The 27624-nt window shown below is 40.0% G+C and overlaps 1 protein-coding gene across 2 annotated transcripts in view; it reads right to left on the minus strand.

The window, feature by feature from the left end:
- The window catches only part of STAM (signal transducing adaptor molecule), a 55896-nt gene extending 45200 nt beyond the window's left edge, over positions 1-10696 (minus strand). The window contains exon 1 of one of the 2 annotated variants that reach the window (XM_070381896.1): positions 10400-10696. Coding sequence is in view for 1 of the 2 variants with exons in the window: in XM_005891919.3 (XP_005891981.1) it covers positions 10400-10439 (40 nt within the window). In the remaining variant the exon portion in view is untranslated. The remainder of the gene's footprint in view (positions 1-10399) is intronic. The other variant, XM_005891919.3, reaches the window with a different exon arrangement.
- Positions 10697-27624: the final 16928 nt, after the last annotated feature.

The raw sequence follows: 27624 nt of genomic DNA on the forward strand, positions 1-27624 counted from the left end.
TCACTGTGGATCACCAACCAGGAAGCTCAATGGAGGCGGGGTGTCCACGGTTTTTATTGGGGTTTCATCAAGAAGGAATTGTTGACTGAATGAGGGGCCGCCTCCTGAAACTCCATCTCCAAGCCTCCTACTCCTTTGTGGAGGTCCAGTTGATACCATGTGACTCAAAGCGCCAGCCATCTAATCACCAGATTAGTCTTTTTGGAGCGATCAGCCCCCATACTGAGTGATTTTACTAGTATAAACCAAAGGACTGTCCCAGGAACCCACCATAAATATGAAAGATGCTCCTACCACTTGGGAAATTCCAAGGATTTAAAGGTTCCCTTCCCTGGGTGATCTAGGTTCCATCTCTGGGTTGGGAAGATCCCCTGGAGAAGGGGAAGGCTACCCACTCCAGTATTCTGACCTAGAGAATTCCATGGACTGTACAGTCCGTGGGGTAGCAAAGAGCCAGACAAAACTGAGCGACTTTCACTTTCACTTTCACTTTTCCCTGGTGGCTCAGATAGTAAAGATTCTCTGACTGCAATGCAGGAGACCTGGGTTTGATCCCTGAGTTGGGAAGATCCCTTGGATAAGGAAAATGGCAACCCATTCCAGTATTTTAGCCTGGAAAATCCCATGGACAGAGGAGCCTGGCGGGCTACAGCCCATGGGCTCAAAAAAGAGTCAGACACGACTGAGTGACTAACACTTTCCAGAAAACATGGACAAAGATTAGTCAAATCCTTTATTATTCAACCATTTCTAAGAAAAATTTATCTTAAAAGAAACCCAACGTGTTAAGTAAATCCAAGGGGAACTGCTCTGAGGAGTCCCAGAACCTTGCCCCATTAAACCCCCAAACCATTTGACACCCAAGAAGACTGAGTGAGTCATCCCGAACAAGATCCTCCAGTCTAACATTTACAGTCTGCAGATTCAGCATCCATAGGTCAAAACTGTCAGAAAAAGAAAAATTCCAAACGGTCCCCAAAAGCAAAACTTGAATGTGCTGTGCATGGGTGACTATTTACACAGCACTTGCACTGTATTTACAACTATTGACATAGCATTTACGTATTACTGCTGCTGCTGCTGCTGCTGCTAAGTCACTCCAGTCATGACTCTGTGCGACCCCATAGATGGCAGCCCACCAGGGCTCCCCGTCCCTGGGATTCTCCAGGCAAGAACACGTATTACTAGGCATTACAAATAATCTAGAGATGATTTAAAGCGGTGGTCCCCAACTTCTTTGGCACCAGGGACCAAGTTCAGGAAGGCAGGGGTGGGGTGGGGATGATTTGGGGGTGATTTAAGCACAGTACATTTATTGTGAACTTTATTTCCATTATTAATACCTCAGCTCCATGTCAGATTATCAGGCATTAGATTCCAGAGGCTGGGGACCCCTGACTGAAAGTATATGGGAGTATTCATCTCCTTTGGGAGGAACTCAGAGGGACACGTGCTTCTTCTTCACTCTCTTGAATATCTCGAATCTGAATTTTCCTTCCAGAACCCCTGAGGGGCTTTGGTCAGTGTGGTTCAATAAGACTGATTGAACAAGTCTCTCAAAATAACTGGAAAAGGAGGAAACACTGGCAGGAAAAGGAAAGATCTCATGTTTACAGAAAAGCCCTCCAATGCTTTACTTTTATATACATATTTTTTTTAATGTGTTTTTTTAAGATTGCAGGTTTCTTTTTGTAACCAGATACTTATATCAAGCACTAGTAACTGCCAAAAAATATGCTAATTTTCAGAATTGCCTAAACTTTACAATAAAAATATTTCACTTTTATTGTAGTTTCTCTATGTTTAATTATTAGTGAGTCAAGTGTAATATACTGTTTATATCAACTACTTGTATTTTTCTTCTGTGACATACATATTCATGGCCTTTGCCCATCTCTCTTTTTGTACATCTACGTAAGTGTCCTAGGGCTTCCCTTGTAGCTCAGCTGGTAAAATATCTGCCTGCCATGCAGGAGACCAGGTTTGATTTCAGGTCATGAAGATCTCCTGGAGAAGGAAATGACAACCCACTACAATATTCTTGCCTGGAGAATCCCATGGATAGAGAAGCCTGCAGGCCACAGTCCATAGGGTCACAGGAGTTGGGCACGACTAAGTGACTAAACCTAAGTGTCTTATTAATTTGTAAGTGTTCAGTATTTGTAAAGAATATTTCTAAAAATTTTCTATGGTAAAAACATCTTTTCCAACTTGTAAAAAAAAGTCTATGAGAGGATATGCATACGTTATATGAACACATTATGCCATTTTATGAGGGACTTTGAACATCTGCAGTTCTGTGTCCATGGGAAGTCCTGCAGATATTGAGGGATGACTGTACTTCATCTTAGAAAAGGAAAGCAGGCTATCACTCTGATCTGGCAGCGCACTTAAATAATTAATTCATCGTTCTTACTGACTGGTAGCCAAGCAGATTTTGTAAAAGCTTAGTGCATTTTTTAAAAGAATACACTTAAATCTTGAAATCTATCAGTTTATTTATTAAATAATACAATATGCTCTGTAACACCCTATATGAGAAGAGAATCTAAAAATAAGAGTACATATATATATGTATATGCATAACTGATTCACTTTGCTATACACAAACACACCCTGTAAATCAACTATACTCCAATAAAATTTTTTTTTCTAATTTTATTTTATTTTTAAACTTTACATAATTGTATTAGTTTTGCCAAATATCAAAATTTTTTAAAAACAGCAAAAAAATATATAATAGTTAAGCTTACTAAAACCTAACTTACTAAAAAGTAAATAGTTGTTAACTAGAAGTGACAAGCTTATGTCTGATCAAATATAAATTGTCTATTATCATAACTAAGGATGATCTGAATTAAGGCATATCCAGGGGTGTCTTGAAGAAGGCAATGGCAACCCACTCCAGTACTCTTGCCTGGAAAATCCCATGGACCGAGGAGCCTGGTGGGCTGCAGTCCATGGGGTCACTAGGAGTTGGACACAGCTGAGCGACTTCACTTTCACTTTTCACTTTCCTGCATTGGAGAAGGAAATGGCAACCCACTCCAGTGTTCTTGCCTGGAGAATCCCAGGGACGGGGGAGCCTGGTGGGCTGCCATCTATGGGGTCGCACAGAGTCGGACACGACTGAAGCGACTTAGCAGCAGCAGCAGGGGTGTCTGGTATAGTCATTAGCAGATATTATGCTAAACATTTTCCTATGCATAAATAGGATCAGGATCTAACTCAATCTTAATAGAGATCAGAGATGCCACTCATCTCAGAACACTAAAACCATTCACATTATTTACTGATGCTGCCTCAAGATCAAGAGCAATAGCTCAGTTCTTCTAGGCTGTAAAATAATAAACATTTTTTAAATCAGAAAAATATAAACTATCAGAGCAGTTCAACATGGATTTGTAAACAGCGACGTCAAAACTCTTCATTTTCTAAGACAAAAAACAGGGTTCGTGGGAAAGGGAAAAGTGACAAGCAAATATAACAGACTTGCTTCCAAAGAATTCAAAGCTTCATAATGATCTCATTTTATCCTCAGATTATCCTTACCATTATACTCAAAAACAAGAGACTGAGAATTTGCCTAGCAGTACCCAGAAAAATCACACAATGAGCCTCATCTGAATTTCAGTAGTCTTCTCAATGGATTGAAGAACTTTTTTCTGATAAGCAGCTACTTCTGATTTTCTCAAAATTTATGACTGCTAGAGATTTGGGGAGGTGCTGCCAGGATGACTGTGTACCATGTTCAGGCTATAGGAAAAAGACTCATTCAGTCAGTCTGGAGATATAAGAGTTCATCAAATCAGCCAAGGGAAAACACAAGTCCAAAGAAGTCATCCTCTTGTGGAGATCATCAGACTCAGTTTTCCAGAATGTTTCACCTAACTTTCCTGTCCATCCTGAGCACTGGAAATCCTATTGGCAGAGCAATCTGAAGCTCTTCTAACCAGACCAGACAGGGAAGCAGGTGTCAAAGGAAAACATGAAAGTGTCTCAGAAAAGAGCCCAAGATAGAAATGAAAACCTAGACGCAACAGAAAGAATAACCTACAGGAGAAGTAAAACAGGAACAGAAGAAACATTGAGTAGAAAATCTCTTAACCCAGTGGACAGCAGACCCTTAACAGATCTGTATTCTGGATTTTCACATTTTCCTCCCCAGTATGTTTTACAATAACTGATTCCACCTCTTAGAATCTTGAGTGTGTGCATGCTAAGTCGCTTCAGTCCTGTCAACTCTTTGCGACCTTATGGACTGTAGCCCACCAGGATCTTCTGTTCATGGGATTCTCCAGGCAAGAATACGGGAGTGGGCTGCTATCCCTAGAAGGCTCTAGGGGATCTTCCCAACCTATGGATAGTATCTGCGTCTCTTCTGTCTCCTGCATTGGCAGGTGGGTTCTTTACAACTAGCGCCACCTGGAAAGCCCTACAGAGGGTGCTTATATTCCGCTAACAATTACCAACTACTTAGTATGAGTAAAGACTGAATTAGACAACTTGCACTTGAATTCTGGTTCAGCCATTTACTAGCCCAGGGATCTTTATAAAGTTAATTAAATTTGAAAGACAGAAGCTGAATAGCCCCCTCCAAATTGTTGTCTAACTTGATTATAAGAGGATCTGAAAAGTATCCCTTGCGCAGGTACTGGGGTGAGTGCTTTACGTGCATCAGCTCCTCAAAAGAGCCTTTAATGGGGATTAATGAAGAGAAAAGTAAGTCAGGTCAGAGAATCCACAAACGAAAAAGCCATGGTATAAAACCAACCAGGAAATATGCCTTGAGGAGAAATGTAGAGGCTGAAGAGACTAGGGTTAGGTCATATATGCTATGCTGAAAAGTACAAATTCCTGTGGAAAGCTGTAGATTCACTCAACTATTTTAATCAGAGGAGCCATAAGATCACATTTACATTTTAGAAATATCACTGTCACCTGGAAAATAACTGGGGACGGACTGGAAGCAGGGATAAGACAGCTGCTGGACCACTCATCAGAGAACAAGCTAAATGTGCCTAGGTGGAGGCAGTGAGGGAAAAAAGGATGGGAGACATGAATGGAGGGACAGATGAATAAACTTAGAAGCACACAGACTACGGCAGCACCAGAATCCTTGAGGGCAAGTTCAGGGTACCCGGCTCACAGCAGACAGCATGGATTTCTTGTGAGAATCTAGAAAATGACAATTACAGAATTTAAGAATGGCATCCAGGCTCTTGACATATGTGACTACGTAAATTGAAGCACCAGTCATCAGAATAGAGGAAAAGCATACTCAAGAAGAAAAGTTTGAATGTAATTCTGAACATGCTAAATTTGAATATTCAACTCCAGTAAAGAGAATCTTGTGTGTTTTTAAAGTCCACATTCTGCCCACTTACTAAGAGCTGATGCTGTACCTGCAGTTTAAACCCAAAGCCCAAGCAAGGTCTTTCCCTCACACTAAACTGCAGGAGACTGTGATACTGACATTTATGAAAATTAAACTCGTGGTTTGATACTGACTGGGCTAACAAAACATGTCCAAGATTGTAGGGTATGAACTGGACCAAAACAGTGTGACTACCAATGCAAATGCATTATTATAAAAACTAAGACATGATGATTCGGCAGAAGCAGGGTAATGATTTCAAAGATGTCTCTTGGGTTTCAAACCAAGATATCTAGAACATAATAAAATAAACTACATAATTAAGAAAGAACCCATCTGGAAACATAAGCTCAGTTTTCTGACATTGATTTTTTTAGGTGGTAACAGAACACCAAATAGACAGGCAAGGCCAGAGAGGGAGCAAAATATCAACAACTCATTATTTAATAAATACATATTGAGTGCTTCCTATGTACCAGGCATTGGCCCTATGATACTAGGAACAGAACTGAAAATTTCTCATCCTCCAGGAGTTTATATTCTACACAGGAGAGAATCAATCGATCAATCAACGGGAGGTAGCTGAGTACAATGAAGAAACAAAACGGAACAAGGACGCAGGGTGAAGATGGATATGTTTTACAGAAAGAAATTAGGGGAAGCCGCTCTTAGAAACTTACTTGAACAGTCTCGAACAACTGATGAGTATAAAATCTTCAAATACTTGGGGGAAGAATGTCCTACACAAAGGAAACAGCACAACGTAGATACCACAGCAGGAATGAGCTTGGTGTACAGAGAACCAAGAAGCTTAGAATGAAAGTGTCTGGAGATCATAATATCAGAACACAGGAAGGACCAGACTGTGAGCCACACTGGGAACTTGCATTTCCCAATAAGTGGCATGGGAAGGTCCTGGAAGACTCTGAGCAGGTAAATGACAGTATCTCAGACTTTTAAAAGAACATGGATCTTTGTAAATGAAAACTGATTGAAAACGGCAAGAACGGAAGCAAAGAAGCTGATAGCTCCTGCCACAGTCTATCAAAGAGAGAAGGATGACTGGAGTAAGATAACAGTCATGAGCGAAGGAGAAGTGATGAGATTCTAGATATATTTTTAAAGGAGAGCCAGAAGAACTGGCTTAGAGTATAGATGTGGAGGGTGAAGGAAAAGGAGAATCAATGATGACTCCTAGACAGCAGAGCGGAGAAGGCAATGGCACCCCACTCCAGTTCTCTTGCCTGGAAACTCCCATGGACGGAGGAGCCTGGTAGGCTGCAGTCCATGGGGTCGCTAAGAGTTGGAGACGACTAAGCGTCTTCACTTTCACTTTTCACTTTCATGCACTGGAGAAGGGAATGGCAACCCACTCCAGTGTTCTTGCCCAGAGAATCCCAGAGACAGGGGAGCCTGGTGTGCTGCCATCTATGGGGTTGCACAGAGTCGGACATGACTGAAGCGACTTAGCAGCAGCAGCAGACATTAGAAATGAGTGACAGTAAATATCAGCAATGCCATCTATTGAAACAGGCAAGGATGAAGGACTGAGCAGGTTTGGGGAAGAAACCAAACACTGTTATTATCTCTATTTCCCATACTAACAATAAGGAAACCACAGCACAGTATATTTAAGCAACTAAGCAAAGTTACATGGCTGGTCAGCAGCTAACCTGGGAATTGAGTTTAGACAGTGCAGCTTCAGAGTCTGAATTCTTAACACTAAGCTAAGTCGCCTCGTAAGACTCCAAAGGGGAAAAAAAATATATCAAAAAATAAGTTCTAAGACTGAACATTTGGAAGTCACAAAAAAAAGAGAGAGAGAGAAAGAGAGGGAAGCCAAAAATACTTAAAAAGAACTAAGCAGAAAGTTAGAAAAAGTTTGGTGTCCTAGAAACCAAGAGAATGAAGTACATCAAAAACAGGAATGCTAAGAGATCAACAAAGAAATGGACTAGGAATTGACCAATGGATTTGGCAAAATGGGATTCACCAGGGACTTTGAAATAAAAGCTTGATGGAATGAGTTATCTTTATAATTCAAGAGTTCAACTGAGCAAGAAATAAAACATCTGAAATGAGATTCATGTGTTCAATAAATGTTTACTGAATGTTTATTAGTGCCAGACAGTGGTCTACATGTTGGGGATATACTGGTGAACAAACGAAACAAAAAGCTCTGTCCTCAGGCAGCATATGTTCTAATAATATATTGAGGCGTTTCTTCAAAGGAAAAGTTATCTTCAGTATTTTAGTTCTTTATGTAAAATGTTACGTGGTAAAAATCAGTAAATTTCTGCTTTATGGTTTCAGTTTACCAGTTTATTGATGAATAAAGCTAATGGCAATTAATTTTTAAGTGGTAAAAGTATATGCTAATGTTAAGTGATAAATACATCAAGTGAGTTAGTGAGAGTGTATCACTGACATGCTCACTGATGGATAAAGTGAGAAGAAATAGTTAAATGTATTATACATACTATATTCTGCATGCTATCCTAGTAATAAAATTTTAAGTGGGAGTCTACTGGACTCTGTCCAAGGATGATTTACTGGGAGTTTCTGGCAAGTCTTCTTAGACAACTTTTCATGATATTTTGATACATGGATCATGGGGAAAGAATTGATCCAAACACTAAAACCTAGCTTTTAAAAGGTAAAATTTTCTGGGACTTCCCTGGTGGTCCAGTGGTTAGAATTCTGCTTCCACTGCCAAAGGCACAGGTTTGACAGGGAACTAAGACTCTGCCAGTCACCAGCCAGAGCAGCCAAAAACAAACAAGGAAAAAGTAAGCTTTTCTGGAGCAAAACAATGCTCCTATACTCAAGAAGCTTACCATAACTGATACAGTCTCAATTCAACAAACTTTTATAATGCATCTCCTCCGTAGCAACAAGTAAGAGTTAAGGAGCATAACACAACATATGATTACCTTTAATATGAAATAATTTAGTAAAGACAAAAAGTATTGCAGGAGGTCTGAAAAGGGTGGCAACAACAGTGGGATAGAACAATGTTTCTCAACTGGAAACTATTTTGTGCCCTCGGGGGACATTTAGCTGTGTCTGGAGATGTTTTAAATCATAGCTGTGGGTTGGGTGGGGAGAGGTGCCACTGGCATCAAGCCGGGAGAGGTCAGGGATGCTCCTAAACACCCTACATTGCAGAGGATAGATACCCACGACAAAGACATTCACCTGGTCCAAACCGTTCGTAGTGTCACCTATGGAAACCCTAGGTTAGAGTAATCAGGATATGATTCAGGTATGAGCTGGATGCTGAGTTGGCCTTTAATCATGAGGACGTGCAGAAAGGTAGAAGAAACAATACAAGCAACAGTGTAAAAGCAAGAAGGAGCCTGTGTCTGAATTGGGTGGTGCAGGTACTGGGAAAGGATTTGACATTAAGAATCCAATGGAAATGCGGGTTCAAAGGGCAATGGGATATAAAGATGATTGGGTAGGTGGAAGCTCGGTTACATACAACCATGAAAACTAGATCAAGGTGATGGAAACAGAAGGAGCAGGTATTAAGAAACTGCTTTATTTTAACCATTTGCCCTGGAAATTAATGTAGTAAGTTATAAAACTGCTTGAGAGCAGCGATCACGTCTCTTATTCATCACTATCTCTATTGTCACTGGGAAGTGTCCTATAAACAGTGTGTGCTAAGTACTTATTAAGTTAAATGTTACTTCCCAATTATTTATTTATTAAATACTCCTAGTGACCTCTAAAGCTCCATCAACTGCTAACATGCAGGACATTCATTTAAAATGTCCCAAAAAAGTTATCTTTGAGTTGCTGCCTACTATCTAAAGGCACTGCAGGAGATCCTCTATACATGTTATCTCATTGAACCACAAACAGGATGTATTTTCCTTTTCTTTAAAGATGAGGACACCAGGACTCAAAGAACTTAAGTAACCTGCCCATGATTTCCCTCGGAGCTAGGCAGTGGCGGGGACAGGAGTGAAACCTTTTCTAATCTTAACCCAAACCCTCAAGCTTCAGTGGCAGGCTGTTAGCTGGGAATTAAAAAGCAAATTCAAACCTTTCATAATTAAACTATGCAAATATAGAAATAGCAATTCCATAAGGTCGCCCTTATTTTTCTTCACTGTAACAGTTAGACATGGTATTTAACTTGCTTTCCTGTGCGCCAAGGTAGTTACTAAGTGGATTCAAATCACCCCAAAATTCTCTCAGGGAAAACTCAAACTCCTGTCATTATTACCCTCAGACCAGGAAAACATACACACACACACACACACACACACACACACAGCTAACCTGTTGAATTGATATAGTCAGTACTTAAAACCTGTGATTCACGAAACAAACAAACAAAAAAAAGAGTATTTCAAATTCAGAACAAATTAGCATTTTCAGATCCCAGGTCCTCTTCTACACTTAAAGTACTGAGACCTACGCTAGGAAAGCAGCCCAGTGACTCAGGTCCTCAAGCGTGTTTATATTGTTGTCAAGTATTCCATCTTCATTTCTCTCCCAGTATCTTTAAGAGTCTACCCTTAACCAAAGCTCTCTCCTTCCTCTCCCTCGTACAGTTATAAAACAGATTTTAAAGTCGTCTAAGGAAGCTAACCTAAAACATTATCCCAGTTCCCAACGTTTGACATGTGCCCGCGAAACCCTTCATCACACAGCTTATCATCCTACGCCAGCTGGGACTCCCTAGCTCTGGATTCTGTCCTCCCAGGAGCAATGTCCCAGCACCAGATGCCACACCAGCTGTTCCTCCGCGGCCTTCGACACCCACTTTTCCAGCAGTTCTTTAGGAACCCACAGCCCAGCTCCAGGCCTATTTCCCAGGCTCTCTCAGTACCACCCCCCCTTTTTTTTTCAAGAAGATGCGACAACCTCCTCCAAACCCTTACAGAAAGAGCCTCAGGAAAGAGGCAGGATTCCGCCCGGCCCGGGGGTCCACACCGTCCTCCGGGAGCGGGCCAACCGGGCTCGCGGTCCGCCGAGGGGTGGACAGGGGGCGGCAGAAGCACCTACCGACATCCTGATCGAAGGGATTGGTGGCAAACAGAGGCATCTCCACTGCGTGCAGAGGTGTCCGCAGGGACTCCTCCTCGACACCACGGGAGTCAGGGTGCGACCTAGGAAGGAAGTCTCCTCGGGCAAAAAGAGCGGCCGAGACGGACTCTCCGCGGCCCGCGACAACCCCAGCTCTCCCCGACCCGCAGCAACCGCGGCAGCGGCGGCGGCGGCGGCGGCAAGAGCGGAGGAGCCTTGAAGGCCCCGGGCGCGGAGCCTGTCGGGAATCTGGGTGCCCTGGGATTCGCCTGTCCAGAACCTGCCCCGAACTTGCCCCGCAGAAACCGGCCCAACCCCAGAGCCCCCTCCGCCCGGACCCCCTTTGACTGGCCCCAGGGAACAGTGGCAGGGATGCCTGCCTTTCCTGACTTGGCCTTGGTCCTGAGCCTCCGGAGGACGGGGTCCTCCAGGCGTGCCGAAGACGACTAACGAGCTCAAGCGTGAATCAGAGGTTGAGCAGAAAGAAAAGGGGTCGCGTCTGGGTAGAGAGAAACCCTCTTTTCCCCCGTGCTCCGTTGGTGGTCACAAGTTTGTGGTCCCTAGGGCGGAGGATGGAAACTCCTTTCCTCATCTGAGTAAAAGGGGTTATGAGTTCAGGTCGCTGCCCGCGGTGACAGGAAGCTTGCTCTGGTAAAGTCATGTGAGCGGGCGGCTTGGCCCGAATCCCGAAGAGGGGAGTGTCAGGCGCGCGGCTCCTCGCGGAGGCTGGGGCGGCGCTGGCATCATCCAGCGAGTCCCCGAAGGCCTGCCTGGAAGCTCTGTCGAAAGCTCTTCTAGCTGGGCGTTGGCAGCTACTAGCCGTGTGATCCGCAGGCTGTTAACAGTGATTGGCAGTTGACCAAAAAGGTCTGCGATAGTCAACCCCACCCCCACCAAAAAAAAAGACGAAAAAAAAAAAAAAAGAAAGCTGGAAAATGGATCTAAAGCTTGATCAGTGGTTAGTAATAACTTAAACTACTTAGTAATTTTATTTATGTTTACTTAATAACAAAAACTGTTCTCTGTATCCTGTAGAAATTCTAAGGAACATCTTGAGATTTGTGCATCCCACTTGAAAGGAACTTGGAGCATCTTGCATGTAAATTGAAATTATGTAAATTTACCAAAATTTACCGTAACTGCTGACTGCAGGATGTAAAGGTTTAGAACGTGTCAACAAGATTAGTCTTGTGATAGACGAAGAGTGCTTAGAAAAAACCCATTATGGGTCCCGTTTTTAAAAGTGAGAAATGCAGATTAAAGTAGCGTTGAGATACGTTTTTGTCAGACAGAGATGAAAAAGAACCAGGGATGTGGGGAGTCGTACACTCAGGTTGTTAAATGAAATTATTAGTCTCCCAGTAGAAATATTTGAAAGTGTGTAACACAGGGTTAAAATGTGAATACCTCTGGACCCAACAACTTTTTGAAATGTATCCTAAAGACATTCTTTAACAACATGAACAAAGTTATTCATAGCAACATTGCTTATAATATCAAAGCACTGTTAACTAGAAAAATGCAGGATATTAGTGATTAGACAGATAACATCCTGCTCGGTGTCTCAGTTTCCTCATCTGTATGAAACAGGAGTGATAATCGGGTTGTAAGGATCCAATGGATTCATACAAAGGAAGCTCTTGGACACCCAGCATATAGTAAGCACTAAATAAGTGTAAGTAATCGTTTTAATTCGTATTGATCATAGTACACACAGTCTAAATATTCTCCAGCTATTAAAAGTGTTAATACAGATCTGTGTTTATACAGAACGACATCTAAGTATATTCCTTTTAAAAAGCCGCTTACAAAACCATATAGGATTATGCAGTACCCCAAATTTTAAGTTTGAAAGGATATAGGTGATAATACTTTGATTATCTCTGAATTGTAAGATTTGTGATGATATTTTGTTCTTAGGCAGTTTATATTTTACAAATATTTTAATGCTGTGTTACAAATATAATGAGCCTATGTTTCTTTGAAAAGCAGAAAAACGGTTAACACGACAGTGTAAAAAATGTCGTAAGTTAGTCCCACCGATTCTTTACAGTTTAAGAAGCCAATACCAAGGCTTGCTTATGTTTCCTTATGACAAGTATAAAATTCTTCCAAAACATCACTGTTAATCAGTGAAGCAGAAAATTCTCTCTGAAAAACCAGTTTTTGATTACTGGGCTGACAGGATCAGGTGACAACTTGTCTACCTCAAGTTCCCAAACATTAGTGTGTCTGAGACACATTAATCATAATTGCCCTGTATCAGAGCCAGATATTTATAAAGAAGCATTTGGATGTGCTTTGTGCATCACTGAAGAACTCTGTTGCCAGCAGTAAGCTAGTGAGCAAATTGTTCAAGCCTTGCTCATCAGTATGTACGCTCTGGAAATACTAAAGTAAAATAACACACCTAGTAATCATCATAGATAATCATAGAATTATCCATGTATTCTGACCTGGAACAATGATGTTAGCCATTTGAGGACTATGATTAATAGGCTATGAAAGCATTTTTAATATTATTTAACAAAACCAAATAGAAAAAGTGAAAGTGGTTTGTATTTTGAAGTTGCCTTTCCATGATTATCCCTTAAAACATTGAAACTACATGAGTTTCACTTTTACTTTTACCATAGTTTCAATGGCACCCCACTCCAGTACTCTTGCCTGGAAAATCCCATGGACGGGGGAGCCTGGTGGGCTGCAGTCCGTGAGGTCGCTCAGAGTCGGACAGGACTGAGCGACTTCACTTTCACTTTTCACTTTCATGCGTTGGAGAAGGAAATGGCAACCCACTCCAGTGTTCTTGCCTGGAGAATCCCAGGGACAGGGGAGCCTGGTGTGCTGCCGTCTATGGGGTCGCACAGAGTCGGACACAACTGAAGTGACTGAGCAGCAGCAGCAGTGACACATTCAGGGGTTTCCCTGGTGGCTCAGCAGTAAAGAATCTACCTGCAATGCAGTAGACACAGGAGACGCAGGTTTAATCCCTGGGTCAGGAAGATACCCTGGATAACTCCAGTATTCTTGCCTGGAAAATCCCATGGACAGAGGAGTTTGGTGGGCTACAGTCCATGGGGTCACAAAGAGTCAGATAGGACTGGGCACCAGACAAAACATTCAAGTGTTTCTGTAATATATGTTTACTAGATTCTGTGGTTAATTTTGATATATTATTCCCTTTTTCTTGTTTGGTTTGATTTTGAAAAAAAAAAAAAAGAAGACACCTCCATGCAAATAGAGTTACTCCAGGAAAAATCTGTAATTTTAAGGTTTTAGAAAAGAAATATCCCAGGAACCTTAGTAACACTACTTTAGTTCACACTCCTATCAGCTTTTAGATGATTTATTACATTTATCTCCTGCTATGTTTTTCTCCTTTCCTACTGCTGTGGACTGAATCAAGTCCCCACAAAATTCATATGTGGAAGTCCTAATTACCAATGTGATAACATTTAAAGATTGAGCCTTTGGTAGATAATTGCTGCTGCTGCTAAATCACTTCAGTCGTGTCCGACTCTGTGCGACCCCATAGACGGCAGCCGACCAGGCTCCCCCATCCCTGGGATTCTCCAGGCAAGAACACTGGAGTGGGCTGCCATTTCCTTCTCCAATGCATGCATGCATGCTAAGTCGTTTCAGTTGTGTCCGACTCTGTGCAACCCCATAGACGGCAGCCCACCAGCCTCCTCTGTCTACAGGATTCTCTAGGCAAGAATACTGGATTGGGTTGCCATTTCCTTCTCTGGGTAGATAATTAGGTAATTACATTTATATGAGGACATAAAGGTGGGGCCCTTGTGGTCAGATTAGTGTCGTTATAAGAACAGACACCAGGGAGCTTACTCTCTCTCCTCTCCTCTGCCATGTGAGGACGCAGTGAGAAGGCAGCTGTGTCTGCAAGCCAGAAAGAGAGTGCTCCCCAGAACCTGATCATGCTGGTACCCTGATCTCAGATTTTCAGTCTTCACAACTGTTTTTAAAAATCTCTTTGTTTAAGCCCCTAGCCTAAGATATTTTCTTATAACACCTGAGTAAATACACTTACGTTTCTCCATACCCCTGCTGGAATAATTTTTCTAAAACAAAAATCTGATTATGTTATTCCTTTAAAGTTATCACATGGTTCTTCAGTCAGTCATTTAATAAATATTTATTAACTCCTATGTGTACCAAGTACCATACTAGATGCTGGAAAAACAGAGATTAAAGTTCTTTTATAGAGTAGCTGATGGGGAATGTGTCATTAAATAAATAATTAAGTCCTAATTTCTTAGTATTACATCCTTATAGAACTGGCCCCTGAAAATCTCATTTTTTTTTAAACTAGTCTCTCAGACCCTCTACTTTAGTCTTTCAGATTCCCCCATACTTTGCATGTCTTCAAACAAGCAATTCTTTCTATTTTCCTGCTCTGATTCTATACCTTCTCTCAATCTCCACTCGAATTCCAATTCTGAACTGTAATAGGCACATAGTAAGTATTAGTTAGTTGATTATTGACCATTTCTATCATAGCACTTTATGGTATTATATTAAGTATCTTTTACTACATAAAAATCACCCCAAAGTTTCTGACCTAGGACAACAATAATTATTTCTTTTGCTTGCAGATAAAAAACTTGGACAGAACTCTGTGGGCATAGCTTGCCTGTCTTCCATACAAGGTCAGTAAGTGGGGCTCAAGGCTGGGATCATTCACCGGGACTACAGTCTTTTGAAAGCTTGAACACTTACATGGCTGGTGGTTGACGCTGGCAATTGGCTGGGTCATTGGCGCTGTTGGCCGGAACACCTGCAGGGGACCTCCCGTGTGTCAGCACGTTGGACTGAGCATTGTAAGAGGCAGGAAAATGAAACTCCCAGTTTCTCAAGACCTGAACTAGAAAGTGGGCATAGCAGTGCTTCTGTCATATTCCACTGAACAAGCAATTGCAGCATCTACACTCAAGGGGAAAGGAAATAAAACCCACATCTCCATGGAAAGAGTATTAAAGAATTTGGAGGCCATATTTGAAAGCTGCCACACTATTGTAAATTTTTACTTGTTTCCATAGCATTGGCCTGTGACTCTTTTATCTCTGGGTTCCCAGGCTTTCAACAATAGGTGTTCCATAAACATTTGTTAAATGTAGTAAACAAAATAAGTCATGATTAAATTGGCTCACTGCCATTAGCAGCCATGAGGGAGTAACAGGCTCTGGCCTTACCTTTTCACCATAACCAAGTAAAACATTGGACAAAATATATGAAACAAGTGATTGCAGACCTGAAACAGCAGTGTGTGATCCCAAGGAGAAAAAAAAACAAGCAATGAGCCCTATGATTGCCACAGCCTTCTGTCTAGAGTCAGTTTCTGATTATGCCCAGGGAGGGAAAACCCCAAAATTACCACGTGGGATAATGAACGACACTTTACAAAGATACAGGCATAAATTCACTGGAAGACATAGTAATATCCAATGTGTTTAACCTAAAGACTGTGAACTGGAAAAAGAGGAAGCAAGATTTACAGAACTGATGGAAGAAATAGATATGTCCAGAGTTATGTTATCTATTTTAATACTCCTCTCTCAGGCAAAGATAGAACAAATAGAAAATTAGTAGTTACATAGAAAACAAAGAACTCTCTCAACCAACTTGACCAAATTGACATTTGTGATGGCCCCACCCAAACACTCCAAGACAAACATTCTTGTCAAGTAGACAAGAACAGTAACAAAGACAGACAATATGCTGGCTGTATAAAGACTCAAAACAGTTTAAAGGATAAAATTAAGTAGATTGTTTTCTTGACTAAAACAATTACCTTAGAAAGGTAACAGAAAGCTATCTGAAAATTTTTAATTTATGTAAAGATTAAACAATACAGTTCTAAATAATCTGAGTCAAAGGAAAATCAGAGACTATTTTGAACTAGGTGAAAGTGAAAACAACCAATCAACATTTGTGAGATGCAATTAAAGTAATGCTTAGAGGAAATACTTTAAGCATTAGATATTAGAAAAGAAACTCTATGAGCTAAGCTCCTACCTTAAGAAGATAGAAAAAGAATTCAAGTAGAAAAGGGAAATAATAAAACCAGAAATCAATAAAACACAAAATCAATAAAATCAAAATTCAACCTTCTTAAAAGTCAAAATTGATAGCACTCTACCTAGATCAAAAATTTAATAAGAGGAAACAAATTACCAGTATCAACAATTAAAGAAGCATCATGACTATAGATCCTGTAATTAAAACATTACACAAAACATTCATAAAGGAATATTCTTTTAAGAATCTTTAGGCTGATAAATTTGATAACATCAGTTCAGTTCAGTCACTCAGTCGTGTCCGACTCTTTGTGACCCCATGGACTGCAACACACCAGGCCTCTCTGTCCATCACCAACTCCCGGGGTCTACTCAAACTCATGTCTATTGAGGCAGTGATGTCATCCAACCATCTCATCCTCTGTCATCCCTTCTCCTCCCGCTTTCAATCTTTCCCAGCATCAGGGTCTTTTCCAGTGAGTTCTTCGCATCAGATGGCCAAAGTATTGGAGTTTCAGCTTCAGCATCAGTCCTTCCAAAGAATATTCAGGACTGATTTCCTTTAGGATTGACGGGTTGGATCTCCTCGCAGTCCAAGGGACTCTCAAGAGTCTTCTCCAACACCACAGCTCAAAAGCATCAATTATTCAGCTCTCAGCTTTCTTTACAGTCCAACCCCACACCCATACGTGACTACTGGAAAAACCATAGCCTTGACCAGATGGACCTTTGTTGGCAAAGTAATGTCTCTGCTTTTTAACATACTGTCTAGGTTGGTTATAACTTGTCTTCCAAGGAGTAAGCATCACACACATTGATATATATATATATAATATATATATTTATATTATACATATTATTTATATTTTATATATATATCAATGTGTGTGCTTAGTCACTCAGTCATAACTCTTTGCGACCCCATGGACTGTAGTCCGTTCAGCTCCTCTGTCCATGTGGATTCTCCAGGCAAGAATACTGGAGTGGGTTGCCATACCCTTCTCCAGGTGATCTTCCCAACCCAGGGATCAAACCCAAGTCTTCCACATTGCAGGTGGATTTTTTTACCTTCTGAGCCACCAGAGAAGCCCATATATATATCAGTACCAGAAATTAAATTCTTAATTACACTCTACAAAAATCTCTAGGCCCATTAGTTCAATTGTTAATTCTATCAAACTTCTAAGGAAGAAATAATATCAAACATTTACAAAATCTTTTAGAAAATACACCAGATGAGAACAATTTCCTAATTATTGTATGAGACCAAAAGCATCCTGACACCAAAATCAGATGTTATAATTATCAAAATTATTATAAAAATATAATATTTTAAAATATTATAAAATTATATTAAATAATACCTTTATTAATAGAAATATAACGATCCTTTAAAAAAGAAATTTATAGGAATATGAAGAGAATACATCATGACCAAGTAGTGTATCCCAGGACTATAAAGTTACTTTAGTATTTGAAGATCAATCAACATAGTTCACCATACTAACAGTATGTAAGAGAAAAACCATATGAAAATTTCAATAGCCACAGAAAAATACTATTTGACATAATTCAAAACCTTTGTGATAAAAACAACAAAGAGTAAAAGAAACCTTTTTCAACCTGACAGAAGTCATCTCCAAAAAACTTAGACCTAACATCTTACTCAATGGTGAAAGAGAATGATTTTTCTGTAGTAAGAAGCAACAGAAGATTGCCCATTTTTGTGCTACTATTTAATGACAGTCTTCGTGCTAAAGTCACGGAGAAGGCAATGGCACCCCACTCCAGTACTCTTACCTGGAAAATCCCATGGACGGAGGAGCCTGGAAGGCTGCAGTCCATGGAGTTGCTGAGGGTCGGACACGACTGAGTGACTTCACTTTCACTTTTCACTTTCATGCATTGGAGAAGGAAATGGCAACCCATTCCAGTGTTCTTGCCTGGACAATCCCAGGGACAGGGGAGCCTGGTGGGCTGCCATTTATGGAGTCGCACAGAGTCGGACACGACTGAAGTGACTTAGCAGCAGCAGCAGTGCTAAAGTCAAGAAGAAAAAGGAATATACTTTTCAGACCTTGCCTTTAGCCAAGATGGAATAACAGAGACTGGATTTACCATTTTGCCTGAAACAACTGAAAACTAGGCTAAATGATTATAGTTGGAAATTTCAACTCCCCATCTCAATAGTAGAAGACTTGAATACTATCATCAAACTTGACTTAAATGAAACTGATACAACACTACATCTGATGAAAGCTGATTACATAGTCTTTTCAGGTGCATGACATATTTACCAAGATAGAGAATATTCCATGCCATAAAACAAATCTTGATAAATTTAAAAGGAGTCAAGTCATACAGAGTATGTTCAGTTCAGTTCAGTTCAGCTTAGTCGTGTCCGACTCTTTGCGACCCCATGGACTGCAACACGCCAGGCCTCCCTGTCCATTGCCAACTCTGAGAGTCTACTCAAACTCATGTCCATTGAGTCGGTGATGCCATCCAACCATCTCATCCTCTGTTGTCCCCTTCTCCTGCCTTCACTCTTTCCCAGCATCAAGGTCTTTTCCAATGAGTCAGTTCTTCGCATCAGGTGGCCAAAGTATTGGAGTTCCGCTTCAGCATCAGTCCTTCCAAAGAATATTCAGGACTGATTTGGATCTCCTTGCAGTCCAAGGGACTCTCAAGAGTCTTCTCCAATACCACAGTTCAAAAGCATCAGTTCTTCAGCGCTCAGCTTTCGTTATAGTTCTTCAGCTTTCTTTATAGTTCAACTCTCCCATCCACTCATGACTACTGGAAAAACTATAGCCTTGACTAGTCGGACCTTTGTTGGCAAAGAGTATGTTCTCTGAGTGCAAATGAATTAAATTAAAAATAAATTACAGAAGGATATTTAAAAGTCCCCAAATATTTTGAAACTAAGTAACACTTCTAAATAACCCATTGGTTAGAGGAGAAATAAAGTGAAAAATAGGATGTATTGAGAATGGGCTGATACTGAAAATATAAAATAAAATTTATGGGAAGCAATTATAGCAGTATTTAGAGGATATGTATAATATAATATAGCGTATATGGGCTTCTCTGGTAGCTCAGCTGATAAAGAATCCACCTACAATGCAGGATACCCTGGTTTGATTCCTGGGTTGGGAAGACCCCCTGGAAAAGGGATAGGCTACCCACTCCAGTCTTCTTGGGCTTCCCTGGTGACTCAGATGGTAAAGAATCCACCTGCAATGTGGGAGACCTGGATTCAATCCCTGGGTTGGGAAGATCCCCTGGAGGAGGGCATGGCAACCCACTCCACTATTCTTGCTTGGAGAATGCCCATGGACAGAGGAGCCTGGTGGGCTACAGTCCATGGGGTCGCAAAGAGTCTGACACAACTGAGCGACTAAGCACAGCACAGCATATAGCATATATACTGGAAAAGAGGAAAGTTCTCAAATCAGTAATCTTGATTTCATTTTAAGGATCTAGAAAAAACTGCAAATGAAACCCAAAGAAAGCAGAAGAAAGGAAGTATTAAACATCAGAGAGGAAAGCAATGAAAAAGGAAACAGAGAAACAATAGCAGAAACCACACTTAAAGTTCATTTTTTGAGGAGATAAATAAAATTGATAAAACTATAGTCAGATTGACAAGGGAAATAGGTAAAAGATACAAATTACCAGTTTCAGGAACTAAAGAAGTAACATCACTACAGATGCTACACATATTAAGAGAATATTATTATGGCCAATTCTCTTTAAAACATAAATATACATAGGCGTCACAGCTTGCAGGATCTTAGTTCTCTGATCATGGATGGAACCTGGGCCCACAGCAGTGAAAGTGACAAGTCGTAACACTGGACCGCCAGGGAATTCCCGTATTATGGCCTACTCTATACCTATAAATTAGATAAGAAGAAAGGCAAATTCCTTCAACAGCACAAAATTCTAAAGCTCAAGACAGAAATAGTTCACTTGAATAGCTCTATTTCTATTAATGTAATTTCTTATTGTCACTCAATTCCTGACTTCCACTTTGACTCCTTTCTTATTATAAAGATTATATATTTTCTTTAACCTAATAATTGCTAATGACTGGGTAACTGGATTAGCAACACTCATCAGCTGGTCAGGGTTTATGGTGATTCTGCTGACGTAGTTTGCATCTGGTGTATCATGAAGGATGTTAGAAAATAAAGACATCCCCGAGAAATCTGCTCCTCCCCAGCATTTACCAGTCAAAGACTTTTCAGAGGCTTTCATGCATGTTAAAATAAGCTACAGATTTCCAAAAGAGATAACTACAGTTACGAAGGTGGCTCAAAGTTTCAGGGCAGAATGAATCAAAATATGTAAAATTTCTAACCATACCAAGTGTTGGCTGGGATGTAGGCCCATTGAAACTCCTCCACTGTGCTGGTGGGAACATAAAATGGTACAACCCCTTTGGAAAACACTTTAGCACTTTCTTTGAAAATTAGACAAATATCAACCATGCGACCCAGTCATCCCACTCCTAAGTATTTACCTAAGAAAGATGAAAGTGTGTCTCTGTACAAAGACTTGTCCACAAATGTTCATAGTTGCTTTATTTGTAACTTGGAGGAAAAAAAAAAAACCCAAATATGTAAACATGAGTAGATAAACTATGTGGTAAATAGATAAACAAACTGTGGTATATCCATGCAATAGAATGCTTCTCAGCAATAAAAGAGAGTAAATTACTGATACACAGTGCCACATGGATGAATCTCTAATTCATAATTGGTGGAACACAGCTACATAATTGGTGGAACACAGAGCAAAATGAAAATATGGATTCCTTTGTTCATATATTATTAAGGATTTCAAAACAGTGACAGCAGAGCATTAAAACAAGTGCCAAGCCCTTTTAAGTACAAGATCCTATAGGACTGCACCAGCCACATGCCTGTAAAGCCAGACCTGCTCAAAATAATTATCCTGAGTTAAGGAAGACAGACAAAAAGGATACATAACATATGATTTCACTTATTTTTAATTTTTATTGGAGTATGGTTGTTTTACAATGCTGTGTTAGTTTCTGCTGTACAGCAAAGTGAATCAGCTATTTGCATACATACATTCCCTGTTTTTTGGATTTCCTTCCCATTTAGGTCACATCAGAGCATTGAGTAGAGTTCCCTGTGCTATACAGTAGTTTCTCCTTAGTTATCTATTTTCTGTACATGCGTGCTAAGTTACTTCAGTGGCGTCTGGCTCTTTGCGACCCTATGGACTGTAGCCTGCTGGGCTCCTCTGGCCATAGGATTCTCTAGGCAAGAATACTTGGAGTGGGTTGCCATGCCCTTCTCCAGACTATCTTCCTGACCCAGGGATCAAACCCCTATCTCTTGTGTCTCCAGTATCAGCAGATGGGTTCTTTACCACTGGCACCACCTGGGAATCCCTATCTATTTTATATATAGTATCAATAAGGTATGTATGTCAATCTCAATCTTCCAATTCACCCCACCACCCCCTCTTCTCCTCTTGGTATCCATAAGTTTGTTCTCTACATCTGTATCTCTATTTCTGCTCTGCAAATAAGTTCATCTGTAACATTTTTTTCTAGATTCCACATATAAGAGATGTATATAAAATTACAGAAAATGCAAATTTATCTAAAGTGATGGAAAGCTGATTGGTGGGTACCTGAGGAAGAGTAAGAGGAGGGATTTAAAAGGAGCACAAAGAAGTTCTTTGGAATGATGTATGTATTTACTATCTTGATTCTGGTGAAGGTTTCACAGATGATACAGTTGTGAGCTGTGCCATCCAGCCCAGGCACTGACCTCTGGAGAGTTTTTCACACTGAAGAGCCTATTTTAACATCAGACAAAAACAGTGTTTTAGAAAAGTTCTAAAAAGTTTTAAAGTTCTAAAAGTATTTTCTTTGCTAAAAAAAAGTTGTCAGAGCATCTTACTTTGTTCTAAATCCAACAAATCACTTTCTGTGGGGGGAAAAATTGCAAAACATTACTTGGCCTTTGAAAAGGATTTTTAAAAAATACAGTTCATAATCTCTATGCAATTCTTCACCACAGCCAAAACACACACAGTTCAGTTCAATTCAGTTGCTCAGTCGTGTCCAACTCTTTGTGACCCCGTGAACTGCAGCACGCCAGGCCTCCCTGTCCATCACCGACTCCCTGAGTTTACCCAAACTCATGTCCATCGAGTTGGTGATGCCATCCAACCATTTCATCTTCTGTCATCCCCTTCTCCTCCTGCCCTCAATCTTTCCCAGCATCAGGGTCTTTTCAAATGAGTCAGCTCTTTGCATCAGGTAGCCAAAGTATTGGAGTTTCAGCTTCAACATCAGTCCTTCCAATGAACACCCAGGACTGATCTCCTTTAGGATGGACTGGTTGGATCTCCTTGTAGTCCAAGGGACTCTCAAGAGTCTTTTCCAACACCACAGTTCAAAGCATAAATTCTTCAGCACTCAGCTTTCTTCACAGTCCAACTCTCACATCAATACTTGACCACTGGAAAAACCATAGCCTTGACTAGATGGACCTTTGTTGACAAAGTAATGTCTCTGCTTTTTAATATGCTGTCTAGGTTGGTCATAACTTTCCATCCAAGGAGTAAGCGTCTTTTAATTTCGTGGCTGCAATCACCATCTGCAGTGATTTTAGAGCCGAGAAAAATAACGTCAGCCACTGTTTCCACTGTTTCCCCATCTATTTGCCATGAAGTGATGGGATCGGATGCCATGATCTTAGTTTTCTGAATGTTGAGCTTTAAGCCAACTTTTTGACTCTCCTCTTTTCACTTTCATCAAGAGGCTCTTTAGTTCTTCTTCAATTTCTGCCATAAGGGTGATGTCATCTGCATATCTGAGGTTATTGATATTTCTCCTGCCAATCTTGATTCCAGCTTGTGCTTCATCCAGCCCAGCGTTTCTCATGATGTACTCTGCATATAAGTTAAATAAGCAGGGTGACGATATACAGCCTTGACGTACTCCTTTTCCTATTTGGAACCAGTCTGTTGTTCCATGTCCAGTTCTAATTGTTGCTTCCTGACCTGCATGTAGGTTTCTCAAGAGGCAGGTCAGGTGGTCTGGTTTTCCTATCTCTTTCAGAGTTTTCTGCAGTTTATTGTGATCCACACAGTCAAAGGCTTTGGCATAGTCAATAAAGCAGAAATAGATGTTTTTCTGGAACTAAAACACACACAAGTATGAGTTCAGTAAAAGCAGAAGATGATATGTAATTAACTGCTAAAATTAATGACACATTACCAGTAGAGTTTTATTTGCAGAATTATAAAGATCCAGCAGGATTTGAAGCCATCAGGGAAAGCCAATCGAAAGGCCTGCTATTGAATATAGCCTTGAAGAGTGAATGAGACTTACACAAACATGAAAGAAGGGAAAATAGCAGTTTGGGTAGGGAGAAAAGAATGGAGGTTTGGATTAAAAGTTATCCAGATCAGTTTACAGACAATGAACAGACCTGCTTGGTTGGGTCAGTGTATTTTGGTGACAGGCACTTAATAAGAGATAACATTTGATTGGCTCCTCGGGGTTAGGATATTGTAGAGCTTTGAAGGCAAGCTGAGTAATCCATTTTTATCTGAAAGACAAGGGCTAATGTGTAGAGTGATAAAATAAAAAATGTTGTGAGAAGTGAAAGGAGGTTATATGTAAAATGCTATTTCAAATCTTTGCTTTGGGGACCCCTTTCTTTCTTTTATTCTTTTTAAACTTTATTTTATATTGGAGTATAACAGATTAACAATGTTGTGAGTTTCAGGTGAACAACAAAGGGACTCAGGATATATAAACAAGTGTTTATATGTTTATACTTGTTTATACTTGTTTATACAAGTATAAACATATACTTGTATAAACATATACTTGTTTATATATGCTTTATGTTTATATCCATATATATCCATATATATATATATATATATCCATATATATCCATATATGTTTCCATATATGTATCCATATATGTTTCCATATATCCATATATGTTTCCATATATCCATATATCCATATATGTTTCCATATATGTATCCATATATGTTTCCATATATATATCCATATATATCCATATATGTTTATATATCCTTTATGACACCACCTTTATGGCAGAAATTGAAGAAGAACCAAAGAGCCTCTTGATGAAAGTGAAAGAGGAGAGTCAAAAAGTTGGCTTAAAGCTCAACATTCGGAAAACTAAGATCATGGTATCCGATCCCGTCACTTCATGGCAGATAGATGGGGAAACAGTGTCAGACTTTATTTTTTGGGCTCCAAAATCACTGCAGATGGTGATTGCAGCCATGAAATTAAAAGATGCTTACTCCTTGGAAGGAAAGTTATGACCAACCTAGACAGCATATTAAAAAGCAGAGACATTACTTTGTCAACAAAGGTCCATCTAGTCAAGGCTATGGTTTTTCCAGTGGTCATGTATGGATGTGAGAGTTGGACTATAAAGAAAGCTGAGCGCAGAAGAATTGATGCTTCTGAACTATGGTGTTGGAGAACACTCTTGAGAGTCCCTTGGACTGCAAGGAGATCCAACCAGTCCATCCTAAAGGAGATCAGTCCTGGGTGTTCATTGGAAGGACTGATGTTGAAGCTGAAACTCCAATATTTTGGGCACCTGATGCGAAGAGCTGACTCATTTAAAAAGACCCTGATGCTGAGAAAGATTGAGGGCAGGAGGATAAGGGGACGACAGAGGATGAGATGGTTGGATGGCATCATCAACTCGATGGACATGGGTTTGGATGGACTCCGGGAGTCGGTGATGGACAGGGAGGCCTGACGTGCTGCAGTTCATGGGGTCGCAAAGAGTTGGACATGACTGAGCAACTGAACTGAACTGAGCTGAACTGCTGTGTCTCAGAGTATTTCCTCATTCATTCCCCGCTTTATGCTGTAGTTGACCACCGGCCTAGTTCTGGGGCTTTATTACTTCTTAGACTGAAGTATCTCCTTTCCTGCATGCCTTCAGCATTCACTATACTGCTGCCAAATTAACCTTGGGAAAGAGGCTTCTTTAATATGATTTTTCTTCTCTTAAGTCTTCATAAATTCACTACTGCCTTTTAAAATAGACTGGTTTTCAATGGATTTCTATACTACCTTTCTCTTGGTGCTTTTAAGACTTAGTCAAACAGCACAAATCAGTTTTCCTCAAGTTTCTTTATCCTGCCGGTTCCTAGAGAGACCCCAGCTTGCAAGATCCTCTTGCAGCTGTCTGTTGGAATCAGATTCATTCTTCAAGTATTCAAATGTAATTTATTGCATGAAGCCTTTTCTGAGTCCCCCAAACAAGTTACTCCTATAGCTATAGCTCTGTGCCATTCACTTTTCAAGTTTCTTTTACTCTGCATTTGATGATAGGATACAGACTTTGGGGTCAGGCCGAACATCAAATGCTCTACTTGTTAGCTTGTGATCTTGGGCAAGTTTCTTAATCTCTCCAGACTTCAATTGCCTTATTTGAAAATGCAGATAATAATACCTATCTGTAAAGATTGTTGTATGGATTAAATCAATAGAAGTGCCTGATGCATGAGAGGTGGTATGTTTCTAACATCATCTTGGCATACATTTGTTTGTATAATTTTCTTAGTGACTAAAAAGTACTTTTTTGATATCTATTTGTGCATAGTATAATTTATCTACCTTTTAAAGGGACAGTTTTATTTATTTTTTAAGTTAACTTTTATTGAAGTATAGTTGTTTTACAATGTTGTGTTAGTTTCTACTGTACAGCAAAGTGAATTAGCTATATGTACATATTTATCCATACTGTTTTGGATTTCCTTCCCGTTTAGGTCACCATAGAGCCCTGAGTAGAATTATTACTTAAGCTATACCATAGGTTCTCATTAGTTATCGATCTTGTGTTGTTGCTGTTCTTTAGTGGCTAAGTTGTATCTGACTCTTTGTGACCCCATAGACTAGCCTGCCAGGCTCCCACTGTCCATGGGAGTTCCCAGGCAAGAATACTGGAGTGGTTGCCATTTCTTTCTCTGAGGATCTTCCTGATCCAGGGATCTAAGCCGCATCCACTGCATTGGCAGGCAGATTCTTTACCCCTGAGCCGTAGTATCAATAGTATATATATGTCAATCTTAAAGGGATAGTTCTAGAAGTCTGTTGGCATGTTATGTATTCTTAGGATATTTCAAAGTTGGGTTTTTTCCCCCCCAAAAATGTTACATTCAACTTTGTAAAAACATACAGCCATTCTGAAAATCAGTTATATCTCATGTCATGTTCAGTGTTTTAAAGTAACAACTGGAGGAACAAATATTAACTATTAATACACAAACCCATTCTGCCACAAAATTTGGATTTTATGCTAAACATATCAATATTGTAAATGTTACACTTTAAAATATTTCTTATTCAGGACACTTTAAAATCAACTCTAATAATTTATATACACAAAACACATCTGCTTTATGTGTTTGCGTGATGAGTTTTACCAAATATATACACCTGTGTAAAACCACAGTCAACAAACAGAGCACTTATATTGCTCTGAAAGGATTCCTGTGTCTATTCTCAGTCTCTTCTCTTTGTACACATCCCCAGCACCAGGCAACGACTTTCCTGTTTCTTGTCACTGTAAATTTTTAGATTTAGATTTTCCTTTTCTAGTTTCATATAAATGTAATTATCTACGATGCAGTCTTTCTATCTGATTTTGCCCAGTGTAGAGTTTATGAGATTCATTCCTGTTGCATGTACAGTAGTAGTTTGTTCCTTTTCATTGCTGAGTCATGTCCCGTTGTGTGAACATACTACAGTTTGTTTATTCATTCACATATTGATGGATGCATTGATGATTCTCAGTTTGAGGTTACTATGAACAAAGCTCTATGAACATTGGTGTCCAAGTCATTGTACAGACCTATTTTCATTCTCTTGGTTAAATACCTAGGAATGAAATTGCTGGGTCATATGGTCAGTGTATGTTGAGCTTTTAAAGAAATTGCCAATTTGTTTTCCATAGTAGCATTCTCTTTAGCCATAAATGAGAATGTCAATTGCTCTGCATCCTTGCCAACCTTTGAAAATACTAGATGTAGTGATGTCTTATTGTGGGTTTAATTTGCATTTCCCTAATGACAAAAAAGATTGAACATCTTTGCTTGTGCTGTTAT

The sequence above is a fragment of the Bos mutus genome, chromosome 13, assembly GCF_027580195.1.
Source record: "Bos mutus isolate GX-2022 chromosome 13, NWIPB_WYAK_1.1, whole genome shotgun sequence".
In the NCBI taxonomy this organism is placed as follows: Eukaryota; Metazoa; Chordata; class Mammalia; order Artiodactyla; family Bovidae; genus Bos; species Bos mutus.